Below are 21,850 nucleotides of genomic sequence, written 5' to 3'. Positions count from 1 at the left end.
CTCTGGCACTCGTCATGGTTCTGTGTGTGCCAGTAACAATTTAGTCATGCTAGCCACATGATCTGGAAAGCTGTCTGTGAACAAACGCCGGCTCTCTCAGTCCAAAAAGCGAAATGAGCGAGATGAGAGCCACATCCCATAGTCACCTTTGACTGGACTTAAATGTCCAGGGGTCCTTTACCTTTATGGCATCTTCGATAGGTAGCAGCTCACCCTCCACTTCAAAGCTAATGAAGAAGAATCCACCACTATCTATCGCAGTTTGTGTCACTGTTGAGCAGCCTGTACTATCAAGAGGTTCTTCCTAATGTTTAGTTTAAACTATTTTTATTTTTATTTGAATTTGTTTGATTCTTAGCCACTGGAGGAACAGAAAACAAATCGCTCCATTGTCTATGAGCTTCTTCCTAACCTTCAGTCTGCTGTCTTCCCCAGCTGCTGCTATTCTTAATATTCGTGTGAGCTTTGTTACAGCCCCACAGAAACTCAACTGTAAACTGTGCTGGCAGTTTGATTCCCTGAGCAGCTGGAATGTTTGTCGGCATTCTATGCTATTATGCCAATTTGTCCAATTGGTGATAGAAACTTTATCTCTAGGCAAGTAGAATATAATACAGATAATATTGTTGCTTCTGAGCTGAAACTGTTTAAATTACTGTATTATGGTTTCATTTTTCTTTTAGTCTTGTCTGGGTTTCTCCAGATATTGTTGACTCTAGGACCCCCTCCTCACAAACTGTACATTTCACATTAAATGAATGTAAATGTTGTATTTATTTTTTAAAAATAGGAAGCTGAGATGGCTAAGGTTCATCTTGCTGAAGTACCTCCAACTATTCCAGATTGGCAGTTCCCTTATACAGAAATTGAAGATGAAAAAGATGTGCAGAAGAAAGGCAAAAAAGGAACAAAACCTAAAGGAACAGATGTACAAAAATTGGCTGTCAGTGCACCTGAAACAGGAAAAGCAGGAGAAACATTTCCAGCAAAAGATGTGAAACAGAAGAAAAAGGGGTCATTTATAGACATGGATAAAGCACTGAGCGAAGGTCAGGAAAAAGAACCTGAAAAAAGGATGGAAGAATCACGGAAAACAAAAGCAGGGAAATCAGAGGGAGTAAGTAATGCTTCCTATTTTGGTTACTAAAATATAGATAAATTTTGAATGAAGCATTAGTTACAAGTTTATACTCCTTCCTCTGATAACATTATGGCTATATCTTTTTAATTTGAATGGCTAGGCATAACATTGGCAATATATGTATGCAGCATGCAGCTTGAGCCTTTTGTTAAGCAGAGGAAATAATAATGGAGGAGATAGGATACTGACTCACTGAAAATAAAATCAACCATTCTGGTTTAGACCAGTGATCCATCTCTAGACCAATATCTTGACAATGGCCAAGTGGCCAGATGTAGGTATCTTACAAAGTTATAACTGCATAGGATTTGAAGAACATCACTGCAATTCCTTTGGATTTACCTTAGGTATTTACATTTAGATAATGTTTTATTTGAACTCTATATTTTTATTTCTTTCAACAATTTATGTGCTGTTTAATTACAAAGTTCAAGAGAACCCATACAGTGAAACTAAAAATGAGTTAAAACTGTAAAATTAAAATTCAGTTACAAAACCTATTTGAATAATAGCCAGGTGTTCAGCAGGGAAGGGGGCCTGGCTGACCTTAATTGGAAGGGAATTTCATAAAATTGGACACAGTACAGAATTCATGACTCCTGGTGGTTATGACCAGTATTTCTGAGCCATGGGGGTCAACTAACAACATCTCCTCCAAATAGTTCAGTGATTGAGGAGAGTTGTATGATATCATGTGGTCCCTAAGCAAACATAGGAGCAGACCCTTTGTAATGCTCCTGTCTATGTGCTTGCACAGAACAGACCTTCCTGCCTTCTATGTGGAGATTTTAAACAATAAATGCAAGCAGAAGAATTTCTTACTGTAAAACTGGCTCTTGTTTACAAATAAATTGCTCCAGTCCAGAAAATGGTTAAAAAAGCTTTACTAACAGAACTTAGCTTCAAACATTACAAAAACAAGGAAAACATGTTGTCTCATACACAGACAAGCATATTCTGCTCCCAGTATAAAGTTTGTAGGCTTAATTTAGCAAAAATCCAATATTTGAGCTTTCCAGCCTATCTGCCTCAGGCTATTTAGAACAAGGGGAATATAGATTTAACATGGAGGAATTTAGTCAATTGACATATGTAAACATCTTGTAACCCAATGTCAGTCTCATGACTCCAGAAAGATAGAATAATAGAATTGTGGAGTTGGAAGGGACCTTGATAGTCATCTAGTCCCCTACAATGCAGGAAAGACTACCACACTCTTGTAATGGAAATTTACAGCTATCCTCCACTTCAGTCCCCATGGAAAAACACTGGCTTCCCTTCCCAGTTAACTTCAATACTAATACATTCATTCAGCATTTTTATGTAACATTAAATATCTTAACTCTCTGAACTCTCCCACTGTCCCTCCTGTTAAACAGCAGCAACTCAGCTGCTTGGAAGTCAGGTCAGCCCTGCTGCCACTACTGGTAGGCTGAGCCAGGGATAACAATAGGCAGAGCTCTACAAGACTCTAATCAGATGCAGATGCAAGTAAGCCCTGTTGAATGTAGTAGACATATTTCTGTGTAATATGCATTGGATTGTATTAGTAGTGCAATAGGACTTGGTCCAAAGAATATATATTTGATTGCAGCATTAGGATCCCCTTCTGTTTTTACTCTCCTTCACCTTTAACATCAGCCTGACATACGGAAATTAAACAGGTAAAGCTCTTTGTAGCATGGTAATGAGGAAAGCAGTCTCCAGCTTCAGATTCTGCTTATATAGTTAGAGGGGAGGACTTAGAAATGCATAGGATTGCAGCTTTCATGAATTTTTTTGTCTGCCTAACAGGCAACTGCAAAACTCAGAGGAGCAGAGCCTTTTTTTAAAAAAAGTTGGCAGTCCTGATGATAGTGTGTGGTTGAGAAAGATGCTCATAATACATTTGCAAATTTCATGTGTCAAATAGAGTTATCATGTTTTCTTCTCAGAGGTATCATGGGCTGCAAGAGAGACTAATGATCAACAGTTGTAGCTTTTCCAGGAACTGAAATTCGACAAAATTTTGTAGCCCGCTTCACTCCAGGCACTGAAATAAATATGCCCTAAATTTTTCAGCTGGCACAAATCAGTTATGCCTCACTCCATGCTATTTCATAGTAGGCAAACCTCAACATTAGATATGGCATGTGAACATCAGACCCCTCTCTCAAAGTGCAGCCCCCATTTCACAGCAGCCAAAGCTCAACTGTAGTTAAAATACACAAACAGTGCATATCAAGAAAGAAAAAGAAAAAGTAACACATCATTTTATACCTGCCAAAGCTCTCAGACCCCCATCGTGTGCAAGTCAAGCAACATTTTTTAAAAAAATAAATAGTAACTGGGATTTATTTATTTACAGTGCAACCCTACACATGTCTACTCAGACCCCCCCCATTGAATTAAATAGGATTTACTCCCAAGGAAGTCCATATAGGACTGCAGCCTTAACATTCAAGTACAGAAGAAGATTGTAATGACACAGCATTTCAGTAATTTCAAACTGCTTTATATTTTGCTGTAGTGACAAATGTGGCTTAGTGAAGGTTATGAAAACAGCATTTTAATGGGAGTAAGGAGAGAATTGAAGTATATACAGTGCTATCTTGGTTCACGAACATAATCCGTTCTGGAAGTCCATTCAACTACCGAAATGTAAAAAAAAAATGGCACAGCTTCCGATTGGCACAGGCACCCTGGAAACAATAGCCAACAGCCGCATCGGATGTATGGCTTCCAAAAAAGTTTGAAAACCGAAACACTTCTGGGTTTCGGTGCTTGGGAGCCAAAATGTTTGAGTACCAAGGCATTAGAGAACCAAGGTTCCACTGTACTCCTCGTAGCACTGAGCTGGAAACATATTACATTCATTTTGCTCAACAAATGATCAGTATGCTATTTTTCAGAATTCAAAATTCTTTTCTAAAGATACGATGCAACACCAACCTAAATCTTCCTGTTGTATGAATGTTTCTTTGTGATTGTAAATAAGTGAGATTTCAGGCATGATACTTACGATAAAAAGCAGTATGTTTGCTGGGATCAGGGCCACAGTGAGTAGATCCACCTCTTGGCACCCATGAGTACAGTGTGAAGGCTTCCTCCCTATAGGTGTTCGTGCTGTGTATGTGGGTGCCAGGAGCTACTTGGCGGGCATAGTGTAGGGGTCTGGCTACTTGACACAATCGTCACTCATGTATTAAATGCTGAATAGGGGTATAATTTCCATTCCATTTGTTCTACAGTTCTGTATAGTCTTATATAATTTTGTCTCCATAGGCTGATTCCAAAAGTGCGAAAACCAAAGATTCTGCAGAAATAAGAAAACGACGTCAAACAACAAAAGGGTAGGCATACTTGAAAGTTTATATCTTATTGGTAAGATAATGCAGTGCAGTGCTGGAACTTTATATACTGCTTGGCTGTAAAAACAAACAAACCTCAAAGCAGCTCACAAAAAGGATACAACAATCTTTACATAGGGCCATTTGTTAACACACATTCATGAATATGCTTAACATATGGCTGTTACAAAAAAGTAGTGGGATTGCATGATTGGGAAGCTTTGATTTCTGTCTTTCCAGAGTAGCATTACAAAAACAGTTATAAACAGTGACTTTGACTACAAGCCACTGTAAAATAAAAATGTGATTCCCCTCCCCAGTCATATTTTTTAAAATTTATAGCTTGCTTTCTAACGTGCTTTTTGTCCCATGCTAAGAGAATGTAATACATCAAGAGATGTGAGATTGTGGTGCATACATACTATTTTGTTTTGCTTTGCTGTTACGGTGCACAATTACACTTTTTAGCTGCTACTGAAATTTTAGATACTCTTGATGGCTAAGATATAGGCATTAGGGATAGATGAATCTGTCAGTTTCAGTTTCTCTTGGTTTCTCACTTTTCCAATCTTAAGTTTAGTTAGTTCAACATTTCCACTTGAGGTTATTAATTATTAATTAATTAATTAAAGACCCTCATGAAAATTCACCAGCAATTTAATGTGCATTTCTCATTCACAAATTTGTGGGTTATTTTCACTAGCATATGCATTTGTGTGCACATTCCTCCCTAATACACACATATATTGGTTTTCCTGTGGCACAGTGGTTCAGTGTGTCTGGCAGTTAACCAGAAGGTTGGTGGTTTGAGCCCTACCAGGGACAGCTGTGGGCAGGATTCCTGCATTGCAGGGGATTGAACCAGATGACTTTCAAGGTCCCTTCCAACTCTATAGTTCTAAGATCCTATTAAATATTTTGCATATTTTACTAAATATTTTAATATAGGAATGTATAAAAATAACCTTTCATTGAATAATTGAATAATCTTGTGGCACCAAATGTATTATGGTATGAGCTTTTGTGGGCTCAAGCCCACTTTGTCAGAAGCATGAAGTGATATATTAGTTGGCAAGTATGTAAAGGAGCTACTCTCACATAGCTATGCTATCATTCACAATGTGATTTGAAAGACCTTTAAATTAATAGAAAAACTTCTATTGAGAAGAACAGACTTTAGCTCACAGCAAGGTTTTCTGGTCATGGGCAGCCCATCCTATTTTGCTGCCTGAGGTGAAAGAGGAAGGTGCTGTCACCCAGCTGAAGCTTCACTTACTGGAGTTGTGCAGTTGCAGCTTCTGTGTTCCAGTGAGATCTTGTGAGGAGTCTGTGAGATCTTGGGGGAACATAAGAGCCACAGTTGCTTCTCCTTACTTCTCCACTAGCAGCAGTGGGGGGCAGGCAGCAGGCAGGGCACCCCACTGCCATGGAATAAGTGAGAAGCAGCAGCAATGGCAGCAAGATCTCATGAGAGCTGCACAAGATCTTGTCAGAAGCTGCAGCTTCTCTTGATTTTTGGGCAGGGGTGGGTGGGATTCCTTCCTCCTAAGGCTGTTGCTGCAGTCCGCCTCAAGAGTAGGCTGGCCCTGCTTCTGCTGTTCATCTATGATCCCATTCTTGTTTTGAAGAATATGACAGAAATCAAAGAAACTTTATATTGGAGGGTAGTATGTGTATATATGTAGGTTAAGCATAAAATATCAGGAAAATCATAAAACACAACAGGAATACATTGAATTGCAATTGGGTATAACAGAGACAATCCAGATATAGCGGCAGTTAAAAATATATATTAAATCTTGATCATTAAAATATAACCTAAAATTGTCATTTAAAGCCTTAGTCATTTGAAATATTTGCTAATGATAATAATATTTTAAATATCTGCTTATAAAGTTATAGAATCTCCTTCCTTGACGGTTTTCACATAAATTTTAAACAGGTTTTTGTAATGAATCCTATCCTTCCTTCTCAAACCATTCTGCATGTACTCAGAATGAACCTTCGCTAAGACTGGATCACTTGGTCACTTGAGTTTCATATTGGCCTAAAATACACATGTATATGGAATCCAGAGTGGTAGAGCAGATGTTTTACATGCAGAAGGTTCCAAGTTCAATCCCATCTTCAGCTGGAGTTTGGGATGTCCCTTGCTTGAAATCCTGAAGAGCCAGTCTTTCCAGTCAGTGTAGACCATACTGAGGTGGATGGATCAATGGCCTGACTCAGTATAAGGCAGCTTCCTATGTTCCCCTTTCACACCTCCCAAGTTTAGTGGTTCACTAACTCTGATTCAGCTATATTTATGACAGCTATACTGGTGAGCAATATAAATGAAATCTCTCTGTAGTAAAGATTTAATCCAATATTACAGCCTCCAGTACAGATTACTAATATTTTTTCTGAAGCATTTTTTTTCTGGCAGCGTACCTGCCCTGAGAACTACTATTCTTTTACTTTAACTTCATCATATAGAAAGCCTGACACAGTTATTGCACATCATTGTAGCTGTGTGCTCCGAAGCGTGTTGTATTCCTTCCTGGACTGCTTTTGTGTCTATTTCATGTCATTACCTTAAAAGGCAAATTCTATGACAGCTAATATATATAAGGCAAAAACCAAAATATCTTTTCATATATTTTGCTAGCAGCCTGCTGATTCTTTGCCTTTGCCTTGAACTCTGCTTGTAACTGTTAATTATCATAAATTTATTTTATAAAATTTATACGCTGCTTGATTGTTTAAAAACCCTCAAGCAGTTTTCCTGATTTTTTCTGATTTGTGTATTTTGTGCACTTCCAAATATGGGAATACACTAACATAGATAACAAGTGAAGCCTTCTATTTGGAAGTAAGGAGGCACCAGCTCTCCTCCCTTGCACCCATGGAATGAATGCCTTGGGAGCTCAGGGAGATGGCATAATCATACTTATGATACTCATTGGGGTTCTGTTTTTCTGCCATGCTGTTAAACACCTATATGAAATTACTGAGGCAGGTAGTCTGAAGATTTGAATTGTGATGCTGTCAGTATGTTACCCATAACCAGCTCTCATTCTCAGTTGCATATGAGCCCAGGGTTAGATCAGGGGAAATAAGCTGAAGTTCAATGCTGTTAAGATGGAAGCTCAATTTTGGAGGATTCAGGACAGGCAAAGGAAATACTTTCACACAGTGCATAACTCTGGAATTTGCATCTACTGGAGGTAGTGATGTCCACCAGCTTGCATTGCTTTAAAAGAAAATTAGATAAATCAATGAAAGATAAGATTGTTATTGGGTGCCAGCCACAATTGCTATGTTATACCGCTGTGGTTGGAGGCAGCATCCTTCTGAATACTAGTTGCTGGAAACTAAATAAGAGGAGAATGCTTTTGCACTCGGGTCCTGCTGCAGGCTTCCCAGAGGCATCAAGTTGGCCATTATGAGACCAGTATGCTGAACTAGATGGGCCATTGGCCTGGTTATGCAGGCTCTTACTATGTTCTTAGTTACTGTTGGTAGATGTTTCAATGGTTCTGAGAAGTGGTGTTGATCATTTCTGTTGCAGTTAGTTAATAGGTTTATAGTTCAGGCCCAAGGTATAAACCTGTCCAGCATTTAAGATTAGGTATTCAGAGACCTCTCTCCAGAGAGAGAGAATTTTTAAAGTGATGCTATTCTGTTTCAGGAATACCATCCTGAGAAGTTGGGAAGTACTTTGATTATCATTGTTTCAGTACAAAGTTGTTTCCATTATATTTATCAAGCTTTTAACTGAGTTTTAGTAGTGTCCTTGCTGCTTTGTTTTCAGCAATTGATTTTATTGTGATTTTATTATGTGATTTCTTTCTGATTTCAGTCTCCTACTTGTGACTGTTGTTTCTGTATGTGTATTTTAATGTGGCCACCATTTTTAAAAAAGTAGTATTAACTCCCCCCCCCTTTCGATTATCTATTGCTTTGGAAAGTATTAATGGAAAAGCAACTTATAAACATGTAAAATAAATAGTTATCACAGCTATCACAGTTCAAGGACACATTCCAGCCAGTCAAAAGCAGTTGAGGAGAGCATGGAGTAAGGCCACTGAGAAGTGTGGCCCAGAAGGAGGCATGATCTCAGGAAAGTCCTGAAGATCAGGTAGAAAGGCTTGGAGGGTTGCATTTAGCCTCTGGGCCTAAGGTTCCCAGCCCCTGATGTTCAGCTTACTACTTACAAAGGTAAAAAAGGATGAAGTCAATCTGAACTACGAAACAGTGAGATAAAGGACGGAGTCACATATTCAGTTATCATATTTACAGGGTTAATTTTCCTTACGCATATGAGGTAAACCTGTGCTGCTACCATGAATATTAAGATTAATGTATGGCACATATACAATGTTACAATTTCCAGAGAGGTAGCCGTGCCGGTTTGTGGAAGTAAAAATCCACCCTTTAATTTATCATGGTATAAACTGTTGAGGACTACAGCTCATCTCATCAGGTGCAGGCCTGTTATCCTGAGTTATCAGTATTATTACACATAGGATTCTTTTTGGAAGGTGGAGGGTTTGCAAACAGTGCTTATCCAAATCTACTGTCAGTTTTAACACAATTTTTAGGAATTATAAATACGTAACTGTTAAAGAGCACTGACAGAATTTTTTATTAAAATTAATCCCGGGTTGCTCTTTAGGTCTTAAAAGAATTCCTGAAAATCTTTGAAGAATCCTTCCCCCAATTCCACGAGGAGTGAAATAAAACCAAAACAAGGATGCTGGGTCTTGCTGCTGAATAAATAAGACGGTTTGAGCTTCAATATGTTCTGCAATCTTATTAAACTTCAAGGAAAAACACCAATAGAAAAGTTTTGATGCCCACCTTAGCCACTTGTCCATTAGTCTTCGTCTGTTAGTTCATTCATACGTATTGGCCACATTCCTCAAATTTAAGTGCCCCAAATGGCTTATGTAACTCCAATACAGAATAACAAAAGTCAGATGTAAAGCATTTAGCATGACTGTGAAGACAAAAGGTAGTGTTTTTTTCTGGGCGGACACAGGGGGACGCATATCCCTAAACATTTTATGAATCTAAGTTTTGCCTCATTGAGGGGCAGTATTTCAATATGAGTAGGAAAATGAGAGTACCCCTAAACATATTTTTAGAAAAAAGCACTGCAAAAGGGTAACAGAAAATGAATTCCAAGGTAACCATGGGTCTGATCTTGAGTGGCGCCCAGGACCTGCTGTGAGATGTAAGTGTCATTGAGCCAATTGGGAGCAGTGACTATAATGCTATTAAATTAAATATACCTATACAGTCAAGAAAATCCAACATGGTCAGGCTGATTTCAACTTCCCCCAGATAAGATTTGTAAAAAGGAAGCTGAGAGGAAAAGTCAAGAGGGTCAAATCACTGCAATGACACTGCAGATCAGTCAAGGTACCACGATTGCCAATAAGATGCCAGCATGAATATTGAGCAGAGTCAAAGAAGCTATTGTAGACAAGAAGGATTCTTTCCAAAAGTGGAAGTGTTGTCCAAATGAAGACAACAAAAAGGAACACAAACTTTGACAAATTTGTAAGCGAGAGTAAGGGATGCTAAAAATGAATTTGAGGAACACTTTGCTCAAAACATTAAGACCAACAATAAGTTCTTTAAATATATTGGTAGCAGGAAACCATCTAGGTAGGCGCTTGGGCCTTTGGATGACCAGGGAGTCATAGGTGTGCAAAAGGAGGATAAGTAGATTGTGAACAATTGAATGAATTTGTGTCATCGGTCTTCATGACAGAAGATATAGGCAGATCCCAGTGCCTGAACTAACTTTTATGGGAGGTGAGCCTGGGGAAATTAAGGCAGATAGTGGTAATGAGAGATGAAGTATTGGGCATAATAGACAATGTGAGTAATATTATTATTTTTTTGTAGAGTCAGCAGCCATCCTCTACCCATCCATCCACTTTTGGTAAATTCTCTCAGATGTTTTACAGTATTGGGCAACTTCTGCTCTGGCAATCACAAGTTACAGTAGTACTTAGTCTAGGCCTCAGATCCAGGCTGGTGAACTGGACTACTTGCTCTTAAAGGATGGCATTGATATAGTGGACATAACAGAAACCTGGTGGAATGGAGAGAACAAATGGGACATATATTTTTCTGGATATAAACTCTATAGGAGAGAGGGAAATACATACTGAAGGTGGTGTATCTCTGTATGTCAAAGAGTCCAGCAAGATAAAAATCCCCAAAGGGGCAGACTCCTGCACAGAATTTTGTGTGTAGTGGAACTGGGCACATGAAGAATTCAGTGCTAGGAATGTGCTATTGTTCCCCTCATCCAAATGCTCAGGGAGATATTGAGATGAGGAATCAAATCAAGGAAGCATTGTAAAGAGTAAATGTTGTAGTTATGGGTGACTTCAACTACCCTCACATAGACTGGCTACGTATGTGTTCCATTCATGACAAAAAGGTAGAATTTCTAGATACCATAAATGACTGTGTCCTAGAAAAGTCATGGAAACAACCAGAGGGGTTATTGACCCTGGACCCGGGTCAAAGACCCAGTTTGGCACCCCATCCCTGGATGCGTGTTTGCGTACATACAAACAAACACTTCAACAAATTTATTCATAAAGGTCAAAAAAGTAGACAATATATTATTTGAATGCAAAGGAATCCTAAGAAGTATTATGACTGTATGACCAAAGGGAAAATGAGCATCCCTTCCAGTAAAAGCAAATTGTGCAGCAATTGTTTATTTGAGTTCAGGTTTTGAATTGGATTTATTTGGCCACAGGATCATTAAAATACTGCATTTCCATAAGATCAGCCAAGACCCTCTAGTTTCCTTTTTAAATGCTTTTCTCTCTCTCTTTGGGGCTTTTTGTCACCCACCCCTCTTCTTGGTTCTGAGCAAACCCTTTCAATGAGTTTTGATGTGTAAATTTACTCCCAAATAAGCTTTAACAGGGACGCGGGTGGCGTTGTGGGTTAAACCACAGAGCCTAGGGCTTGCTGATCAGAAGGTCGGTGGTTCGAATTCTTGTGACAGAGTGAGCTCCCATTGCTTGGTCTCAGTTCCTGCCAACCTAGCAGTTCGAAAGCACGTCAAAGTGCAAGTAGATAAATAGGTACCGCTCCGGTGGGAAGGTAAACGGCATTTCCATGCGCTGCTCTGGTTCTCCAGAAGCGGCTTAGTCATGCTGGCCACATGACCCGGAAACTGTACGCCGGCTCCCTCGGCCAATAAAGCGAGATGAGCGCCACAACCCCAGAGTCGTCCACAACTGGACCTAATGGTCAGGGGTCCCTTTACAAGATTCCTTTCAATTTTATTTTTATTTGATTACTCATTTTAGGAAATGATAATTTTGTAGTCATTTTAGGTTCCATGTATAGTGAAGAAATGCTTTTTGTGAGTCTAAAGTAGAAAGTGCCCTTCCATTACAATCCTAATGCAGAGCTTGTCAGGGAAATGCATCAGGCACGAAAAATGCTCACATACTCCTTACTTTCCTATATGTAGATCATGTATAGTCTATAAAATGACTCATCTTTAGCTATTTAAACTCATTAAAAGTTCTGAAGGAGTCATAGAATCATAGAATTGTAGAGTTGGAAGGGACCTCAAGACTTATCTAGTCCAACTGTTTCTCTTCCTCAGTTTCCTGCCCCTCCCTCCACCCCTCCAGAATTTCTTTTTCACACAGTAGCAAACCCACAGAGGATCCTATTTAATCTATTTAAGTTCCTAAGGCTGCTTGAAGTGTAGCAAGACCAGTACCTGGAACCCTAATGCTCTGTATTCTGACTTTTGAATATTTGTTGTAAACTGCTCTGGGCATAGCTCACTGTGACAAGGTGGCATCTAAATAAACTCAGTCAATGAGAGGTAGAGTTGATATGAAATGGCAAACTGGAGAAACGGTAGTACCCAAAATGTGTATTAGATGCATATAAACATGAGTTCCTATTGTCCAGGGGTAATTACCAGAATTGCCAGGGAAGTATTTTGCTCCTGCTACATTTTTAAAAAATGTGCTGTCTAATTGGGAGGGAGAAATGTTCCCATCTAATGTACTTTTAAAGCTGATTTGGCTCCAGACATAACCCAAGTGATGCATCTTCCTTCTCTATTAGTACATAAATAATGAACTGCTTTTGAGGGATTTTCTACTTTTTCAATTATTTTTCAAAACTCCAGCCATTTGAATTTTTGCCTAAATATCTGTTAAGGAACTTTGCAAGGGATTCCACTGCTTTATTTGGCTTTATTACTTACATTTTATACCCTGTATCTACCTTGCATATACTCTCAAAGAAATCAACCTATTTTGTATCAATGTGCGGACCTTTTGCCTTGCTTACTAGATCCAGTCTTTTAGTTTAGTCCAGAGCATGCCACATTTATGGTCCTAGAACTGACTCTGTGTTTTCCTATGGTATCACAAATAGAATGATACCGGCTTCATTTTAGGATATAATCTCCAACTCACAGACATCTCTGTGTGGGATTGTTACCCCATTGTAAGCCTTATTTTTAAATAACCATGCCAGTTAAAAAGATAATAAACAATTTTGCTCAAAGATCACATTTATCTGAGTTCAAGTATCCAATTTGTATTGCACCACAGTTTCACCGTAACATTCTCTGTGACATAGCTGAGAGAGCTGAGTGGAGAGACAAAAATCACTGGAATAAATACTGTTGTTGTGAACTGAATCACTTTCATTAAATGAAAGAAATGACCACCAATTATATATATTTTGTGAGTGGGGAGGTGCCTGCACATTTATTTATTATACATCTGTTAAAACTAAGAACATTGTTAGCTCTTCAGCTTATTCTTTCACAATATACAACTCTGTGCCCTTGTTCTCACATCGCCAAGTCTTGGCTTAGCATGAATGTGAAAATGTGTAGGCTGCAAGAAAGGAATTGGCAGCCACTTTGCTACACCCTGGTCTTTTTTGCTACCACACTGCACTGAGCTGAAGTAAGGTTTGGCTTGGCCTGTCATTCATACCTGAGCTTGTAGTTAAGCTCTTTCTCTCTAGACTAACCACCAGATGTAACCAAGGTTTGTTGTTGGTTACAACTAATGGTTGGTCTGGACAGAGCTGAACCATGAGCCTTTGTTTGGATGACTGGTTAAGCGAAATCTTGGCTTAGCTTGGCATGCCAGCAAAAAAGGACTGTGGAGGAGAAGAATGGCAGCAAACTCTTTTCCAGGACACTGCACATTCACTCAAAGGCAAGGTTTGTTTTAGCATGATATGTGGACCAGGCCTGTAGTTGACGAATAAAGACATACAAGTTTACTGGTTCCATTTAACTTTATTTGGGTGGCGGCAGAGGGGAATAAGTAACAGCTGTTTTTAAGCTTTCTTAGCTGACAATCCCTATGTTTTAAATCTTAAAGTGCGGAGAAAAAAACATATGGCAGTCCTGTTTCAGAATCCTCACCATCGCCTCCAATTGAAGAAAAGCAGTTGCCTGCTTTAACAAAAGTTGTGGAAGAAACTGTGTCAGGAACCTTAGATAAGTCTCCTGAGGAAGTGCTTCCACCTGACTTAAAAAAAAGAAAAACCACCTCTCCTGAACTTAATGTCCCAGAAGAGACAAGAAGTTTGCCCACCAGTGAGCAGGAAGCTTCATCGCTTCTTCCAGAAATCGAAATGGAAGATGCAGCTCAACCTAAGACAATTATGAGAGATACTAAAAGGATATCAGCAGCTATCAGTCCAGAACAGGTACAAACAGCTGCTACTACAGCAAATGAGAAGAATACTTGATGTCAAAGAGGACGTGGTGTAGTATTATTATTTACTGAAAAAATTTAATATAGTTGGCTGTATTCATATATTGGTAAAAATAGCTATATATGAGCAGCAGATACTGTTATTATGTACATAAAATATTAGAATATAAACAATACATTTAATTATAGTTCTGAGAATATTACATGTTATCATTTCAGAATGCCTGTGTACTAATGGAATGTTAATACATTCATGTTTATTATTTGATAATTGAAACAACAGTAAGATCTTAAATCTGTGAAATACCGATGACTGATTAGAAATTATAGAAAAACGTTCATATCACCAGACATTAAAACACATAATGAAAAGTGCACATGAATTGGTGAGTGTTGAGTAAATTAGCAATGAGACACTAACAGTCCAGTCCAAACCCAAGATTCTCCAGGATTAGAGAGTTTGGATCTGGGTCTGCTGGGGCTATGCTGGAGTTAGGTTCCTCACTCCAGCTCAGCCAGGACTCAGTTGATGTAAGTTATGTTGGTGTAAGTCCCCCAAAAGTTGTGGGACATGCAAACAAAGACTTACAGCTATTGCAAATTCCTCTCAACTTGCTCACGTGACTTGGTAACCTGTTGAAATGACATTGGCAAAAAGGGGACGTCAAATTCTTCCATAGAAGTCACTGGAGGGGGCCCAATCTCCAAAACTCACCCCAACACTCACCTACTGGTTACACCCAAACTTAGGTTTGCCATACATTGAAGAGCAAAAAAGAGGACAGCCCGAGCCACTGCCAGCCCAAGCTGGGGAAAGAGGCATGTGGGGGCGCCCACACACCTTTCCTAGCTCAGGCTGGCAGGGGCCATGACATGCAGAGCAGCCTGCACCCAAGCCACCCAAGCCAGAGCTAACCTCCCCCCCCAAAAAAACTTGAACATTTTCTTTTAAATGTAAAAATCTGCCCGGATGGGCATGTTGGCCTCCAAAAAGAGTACAGGTTTTTCTGGACACATGGCAACCCTACCCAAACTGAGAGTGTTCTCTGAAATAGATGTAACAACAATCCCTTCTTCTCATAAAATTAACATATCTCAGAGGCATTCCAAGAAAGTAGAAAAATGAGATGTTTTCTCCTTTCTATTTTCCCCCATTGTTTTCCATAGGCTTCCACTTTACAAAAAGAAATCCCACAAATGTACATGGATTCTTCAGGACTTGAAGGTAATTCTTCTCTTCTGTAATTAAAAATAATAATGGTTAAGACATGCAATAACATTATATCGGGAATTTTTGGAGAACAGGAGAATTTGTGTAGAAAAAAATATTTTGGTACAGACATTCCTAAATTAGTTTTTATAAAGTTTAATTTATATAGGACATTTTATAACACCCATCATAGTATATATCCTAGGATGGTACATAGCTGTGCTACAGCTCAAACCTAGGCATGTTTACTCAGAGATAAATTCTACTGTGCTAGTTCCAATGTAAACAGGATCTTAGTGTTTCATTTGTTATTCCATTTAGAATTTTGTAACTTTATACAAGTGGTGCCTGAATTTATTTTCCTGTCCTCTTCCTTCCTCTGCAGTCATGTCTTTTAGATCATGTGTACATTTACAGACTACTTATATTGCAGCTCCTATATAAAACACTCAGGGAATCTTTTTAGCTGAAGAGTGGGATAAAATAATGCTTTTTTTAAAAAAAAAAACCTTTTAAATGAGATTCTGCAGGACAATGGAACTTCTCCCCTCCTTCATTTGCACCATCTTCAAATCTGCTTCTGGAGAACCCCCAGAACAGTGTGTGAGGAGAGGGGAGATAATACTGTCAGGCAAGCTATGTTGAATACAATCCCTTATGTTTCTGAATGCATGGATAACACTGTTTTATTAGAAACTGTAACTGTTCCTGCCCTGTAGAGACATAATATTGCCAATATTTCTCCTTGCCCTTACATACACAACAACAAAACCCCTTTGTTTTACTTTATAGAGGGTGGAACTAAGAATTTGATTACTAAAAAAATGGATCAGCTTGCAAACAATTTGGCAGAGCTGGAAGGAGTTCCTGAAGCAGAAACTTTAGCCAAACTTTTGCTAGAGCCTAGCAAAGGCATGGGTAAGTACATTCAGATTCCTGAGAATTTAAGGGTACAGGATGTGCTTGTACAGATTCAGGCTGTAGATTCAGCCTTGTAGACATCGCTGGAGGTCTGCAACTTTATTAGGCTATATCTAAAGGATTAAGTGGGAGTCAGAAGGCATCAGGTACATTACATTCTTTCATCTGCACACGGAACCCTGAAATTAGACCTGTGGTTCCAAGTTTTGGAGGGCCCAGGAGTGCATTTGGAAATGTAAGAAACTGTTGTAGGCATCTCAACATACAAATTTCACAGAAGGAAAATTGGCAATGCTCAGGTGTTCTCCAAGCAAACAAAACACAGACAAAATAAAAGGCAACGCCTTGCAGAAAAAACCAAAACAAAACCGAAACCCCCCTACCTCCTAACCAAACAATAAACAAAATAATATAGCTTCAGTTTTTTAAAAAATAATAATACAGGGGTCTTTGGTGGATTGAAAAGGAGGATGCACCACATTGGGCACCATAGCTGGATTATTCTTCCCATCCACTCTAGTAGGCAAGGCCAAAGTTCACAGTTTAGTGGTGTGGAAGGCACCCTTCTAGTTCTGGTTTTGCCTAGCTCCAGACATCAGGGATTCAGTTTCTATCTTCTGTTGTTTTTTGTTGTTGTTTTTTGCAGTTCCCCTCTACTTTCTTAATATCTGTACATTTTCTTGTGTATCCTGTCTTTCCTTTTGCTCAGCTTTAGAAAGCAGCAGGGGTCAGGAAAAGCTTGTTCCCCATGCTATGGGAAGGTGACAGCCCCAGCCAGGACTGTTGCTGGATTTCTCAGAAGACGTTACATCTAGGGTACACAAAAATGGAGGATATCCCTTCCAGTGCCCAGTGCCAAGTGGCCCCAACCCACTCATAGCAATGGTAACATCCCTCTCATCACTGTAGAGCCAACTTCCCTGAATAACCACCCTGAAGAGTACAAGTCTTCACAATGCTAGGCATCATGGAATCAAACAGGTGTTCATCAAAGAGCTAGGACTAGTGACAATGATGCAGTGTCTGATGCATTTCTGGATGCATTACAATGAATCCAGTACAATGGATCCAGGCCTATGATGCCCATTACTATAATACTCTATAATATGGTTACCACAGTGGGGGGTAGATCCAGGTTGCCAGGTCAGACCAACAAGTCCTCCTCCACTGTAGAAGAATTTACTTACTGTGAGGGTGGCTGCGTTACAGTGAATGGAGGGCATCCTATTCACCCAACAGAGATTATGGCTAGCTACGGAAGGATTAGCACAGTGGTAATGCAGTATGCTAGTTAGTTTGCTTACCAAAGGCATATGTTTAGTTAAACATAATTTTAAGGAGATACAAAAATGAGATGCATCCATCTGATCTCTTTAAAAGCAAGTTATATGAGTTCTGTCTGCAAAAGTTGGATATATGTCTATGTGGGTATTGCACAAGCAATACGATTATTGTAAAGAGAGATTACATTAGAAAAAATTAAGTCGCAAGATTCAGTAATGTGCAAATATAATGTAAATAAAGCAAGCCTTTACATATTTCTCCCTACAAACTGTAGATAGTATAGCCTTCTGTAACTGTCTCTGTCTTATTTGCAACAGATAAGGATGTCACTATAGCAACTGGTACGGGAAGGGTTAAGAATGCCTGTTTTCTAAGACTTGTTTTATAATTATATAATTAGCCGATCACAAAAAAGTAGTACTTCATTCTGTCACATTTCCTAATTATTCTGTAACTTGCTTTTGCCAACAAAATAGAATTATTATCAGATGAACAAAAACTTCAGTTACTAAATCAGCTGATACCTCCAGATGGACTCCAGCAACTTGGTAAGTGGAAACTCAGTAATGTAAGGAGCTAATGATTGATTGACAGTTTTTTAAAAAAATAATTTCATTTATTGATATTATTTATTAAATGTGTATACTGCCCTTCATCTATAGATCTCAGGGCAGATCACAGCATAAAAATACAATATAAAGTACACAAAACACATAATAAAAATAAGAATAAAAACTAACCAATAATCCCCTCTCCTACAACACATTTAAAAGGGTATCAGATGTTAATCAGCCAAAGGCCTGGTTGCATTTTTATTTGTTATCACTGTGCTGGATTCACACTTATTTTAATCACCTTAAGATTGTCATTATTTTGTGGGAGGGGTGTAATTGTATACTGGATGTTTAGGTTTGCACAATTAAGTGGATTAAAGCTCTTTGTCACAGCAGTGCAACAAATCCACTTTTTAACAATGTTTTTTAAAAAAACAGTTAATAACAACAATTATTATTTTATTATTTATTATTTATTGAATTTAAAAATTCACTGAATTTATAACAACAACAACAAATTAATTTCTATACTGCCCTTCATCCAAAGATCATAGGTCAGGTTATAATAGAAAAAACACAAAAATATATACCATAATGGCAAACAGAAACAATAACACCTGCCCCCTGTTTAAAAGGCCATAGATTAATTAATCAAAGGCTAGTTGATGGAGAAAACTTTTCACCTGGCACCTAATGTTACATAGCAAATGCACCAGGTGAACCTCCCTGGGGAGAGCATTCCATAAGCAGAGAGTCACTCCAGAAAAGGCTCATTCTCGAGTTGCTGTGCTCTGGACCTCTTGTGGAGGAGGCACACATAGAAGGGCCTCAGATGATGATTGCAGAGTCCAGGTCAATTCATTGGGGAGAGGCAGTCTTTGAGGTATAGGTTTTGACCTATAAAGACTTAAATGGTTCAGGAGCACAATACCTCAAGGACTGTCTCTTTGCATATGAACTGACCTGGATCCTGCAATCATCATATGAGAAAATGGTACTTTCATGAGGGTGCGCTACCTACAGTAGGCACTCCTTGGGTCGGGTCCCCCCCACACTTTGTGGCCAGAAACAGCTTTGTCTTTCTCTTTCCATTTTCTTTTAAATAACTGTGTGTAAAATGAATGCTACTCCAGGGGGTAATTTTACCTTCAAAAGCAATTTTTCAGTAGGGAGAATAAGCTGCAAAGGGAAAGGTGGAGAACTGGAAAAGACCTGATAATTCACATAGGATGCCACATGCAGTACTTTGGCTGCTAAGAAATACAAACAATACTAAAATACAAGTCTTACCAACCTGACATCCTAGGCTACATACCACATGTCAGTCATGTTTGCTAAATCCCCATTTTTGAAAATTACAGTGGTTGCATTTCCCCTTCCTCCAAGGATGTGATAAACCAGAATATATAAATTGCATTCTGCATGTTGTTTGGGCAGGTTTGGTAAGTAATTGGAAAATACAGTAATTGGAAGTGTGGGGAGAACATTTTCCCTATATTACACAAAACCTTTTACTACATGTAGGTAAACCAGAAGAAGAGCAAACAGAACAGACAAGGCAGCTACTGTCAAATGTAGTATCAACTCTCCAGCTTCTACAGCAAGCACATGTTCCTGAAGATGGCTTATCAGGTAGATTCTACAAGCTACATACAGCAAATAAATGTTTAGCTTAGGGCAGACTAATGGCTCAGTAGTGTCAAAGAATATAATGATAGAATGGTGACTCCAGAATTTGCATGCATAAAATGCTTAGTATTGTTATAGGATTGGAGGGTTAGATGATGCTTGTGGGTCGCAATCATGCCTTTGGTCTTGGAACTATAAGATTGTAATCTACAGTAGAAGGAACTGCTGAGCTGCCCAGTTTCTTTGTTAAGTTAGTGGCCCTAGCTGGGCCTGTAAACACCTTTTTTTACATGTCTAAAGAGTTGGTCAAGAACACATATATTGCTATAGAGACAAATGACTAGTAGTGCTTTCAGGAGAGGGTAAGGTTCCTCCCCACTCATCTGGCTGGTTGTCATGCTAGGGGTAGGAGAATAATAGGCCAAGAACTAGTCTTTATTTTAGTCTCATCTGAAGGTGGGAGCTTGAAATGCACAGCGGATTGACTTGTATGCTGGAACCAAATCTATGCCTTTGTGGGTCCCCCCTTCAGAAGCCTAATGGGAAAGCAATATCTGTTATAGCGTTAATGCTATTAGTCCAATCTTATTCTCAGATTGTAAATATGTGGAAAGAAAACCATATATCCTAGATACCACAGTTTCCAATAGCTTCATTCCAAAGAATTGGAACCCTGGATATTGCTGGCACTTCTAGAGTCTCTCACCACTCAGCAACATGCATGAATATTCTCATTACTGTGGTTAAATAAGCTGTAAAACTTTATTTCTTCCACAGAGGAGGAAATGAATGAGATGACAGAGAAAAGAAGAGCCTTACTTGCAAATCTGGACACTAATCTTAAGGTTCTTCAACCAGCAGAAGCTGTTAGACCAGGGCAACAAGACATTGGTGAGTATCAAAACCTATTACCTTGATTATAAAACATATTCAAAAATCTCCTAAATGAAAATTATTACTATTGATATTAATTAATAACTTTTAATCCAGTTGGAAAAGCCTGTTGAAAACATAAAACTGCATGTTGGAAACAGTTTTGGTGCAAGACACTGTTAAGCATGTGAACTTAAACTAACAATTGATCCTAAATATATAAATAAATAAAAAGCTAGGGTGTGTGCTCACAAAAAGCTTTATGCCACCTAGGATCATACACCACACCTCTACAAGATGGCTTAAATTTGCAGCCAGACCAATCTTTTTTAAGGAATGCAAACAATGTTGAGTATTTTGGCTGGCCAATTCCTTATTTTGGGGTGCACTGGGTGGACTGGGTGTCCTCTACATAAAGTTATATTTTATAGCAAACAAGTTAAGATATATCATAGATGGGATAACAGAACAAGGAGCACTAGAATGGTTAGAGAGTGATACACAGGAAATGAGGGAGAAGTTGGTGAATGTCAGGGAGGAGTTAGAAGTTTTCAGTTTATCAGAGGGAGAAAGCATTCCCCAAGGGGGGAAGGAGAGCAGTGAACCTAATAGAATGGAGCAAGAGGAACAACAGGGAGGGACCGGCTGTTCACAGGAAAGGCAAGGGTTAAGTTCTAGCTGAGATTCGGAGGAGGGGAGATACAAGCCAGCTCTAGCCAGGAGGTTAGAAAAAAGAGCAGGAAAACGAAGGGAAAGGCGCCTTCGCCATTTTGAGAGTGGCTGGTCACGGAGAAGCAGAGCTCAGAAGGTATCTGAAATAAGTGACTCTGAGGAATAATAGTTAAGAACTGTTTATAAGATTATTTTGTTAATACGCAATAAAAAGTTATAAAAGAACATGAAGCGTTTGTGTGGTGATCTGAAGAGGACAACGACCAGTCCTGACAGTGAATATATTTTTTATCAAACCAAACAGGCAATGGTGGCAGAATATTGAAAATCTCTTATTGAGAAACATCATTGAGATATGGGCGAAATATAAAGGTTGGATAGTTACAATGGAATGGTCTTGGGAGTGGGGTGCACATTTTTATTCTTATTTATTTATTTATTCTTATTACTTTGTCAAAAAAATATTTTAAAAAGATATAAATGACTATCAAATGCTTGGAAAG

At 38.8% G+C, this 21,850-nt stretch overlaps 1 protein-coding gene across 4 annotated transcripts in view; it reads left to right on the top strand.

Moving 5' to 3' along the window:
* Positions 1-21,850, top strand: part of CCDC7 (coiled-coil domain containing 7) — a 149,245-nt gene that overhangs the window by 26,637 nt on the left and 100,758 nt on the right. For all 4 annotated transcript variants that reach the window (XM_053359539.1, XM_053359538.1, XM_053359537.1 and 1 more), the window contains exons 17-24: positions 791-1,117; positions 4,406-4,473; positions 13,866-14,196; positions 15,372-15,429; positions 16,207-16,332; positions 18,096-18,167; positions 19,698-19,805; positions 20,580-20,693. In XM_053359539.1, the coding sequence (XP_053215514.1) occupies positions 791-1,117; positions 4,406-4,473; positions 13,866-14,196; positions 15,372-15,429; positions 16,207-16,332; positions 18,096-18,167; positions 19,698-19,805; positions 20,580-20,693 (1,204 nt within the window). The remainder of the gene's footprint in view (positions 1-790; positions 1,118-4,405; positions 4,474-13,865; positions 14,197-15,371; positions 15,430-16,206; positions 16,333-18,095; positions 18,168-19,697; positions 19,806-20,579; positions 20,694-21,850) is intronic.

The sequence above is a fragment of the Podarcis raffonei genome, chromosome 12 (genome assembly GCF_027172205.1).
Source record: "Podarcis raffonei isolate rPodRaf1 chromosome 12, rPodRaf1.pri, whole genome shotgun sequence".
NCBI lineage: Eukaryota > Metazoa > Chordata > Lepidosauria > Squamata > Lacertidae > Podarcis > Podarcis raffonei.
Note: the sequence above shows the minus strand (reverse complement) of the source record. Positions and strands in the feature narration are given on the sequence as shown.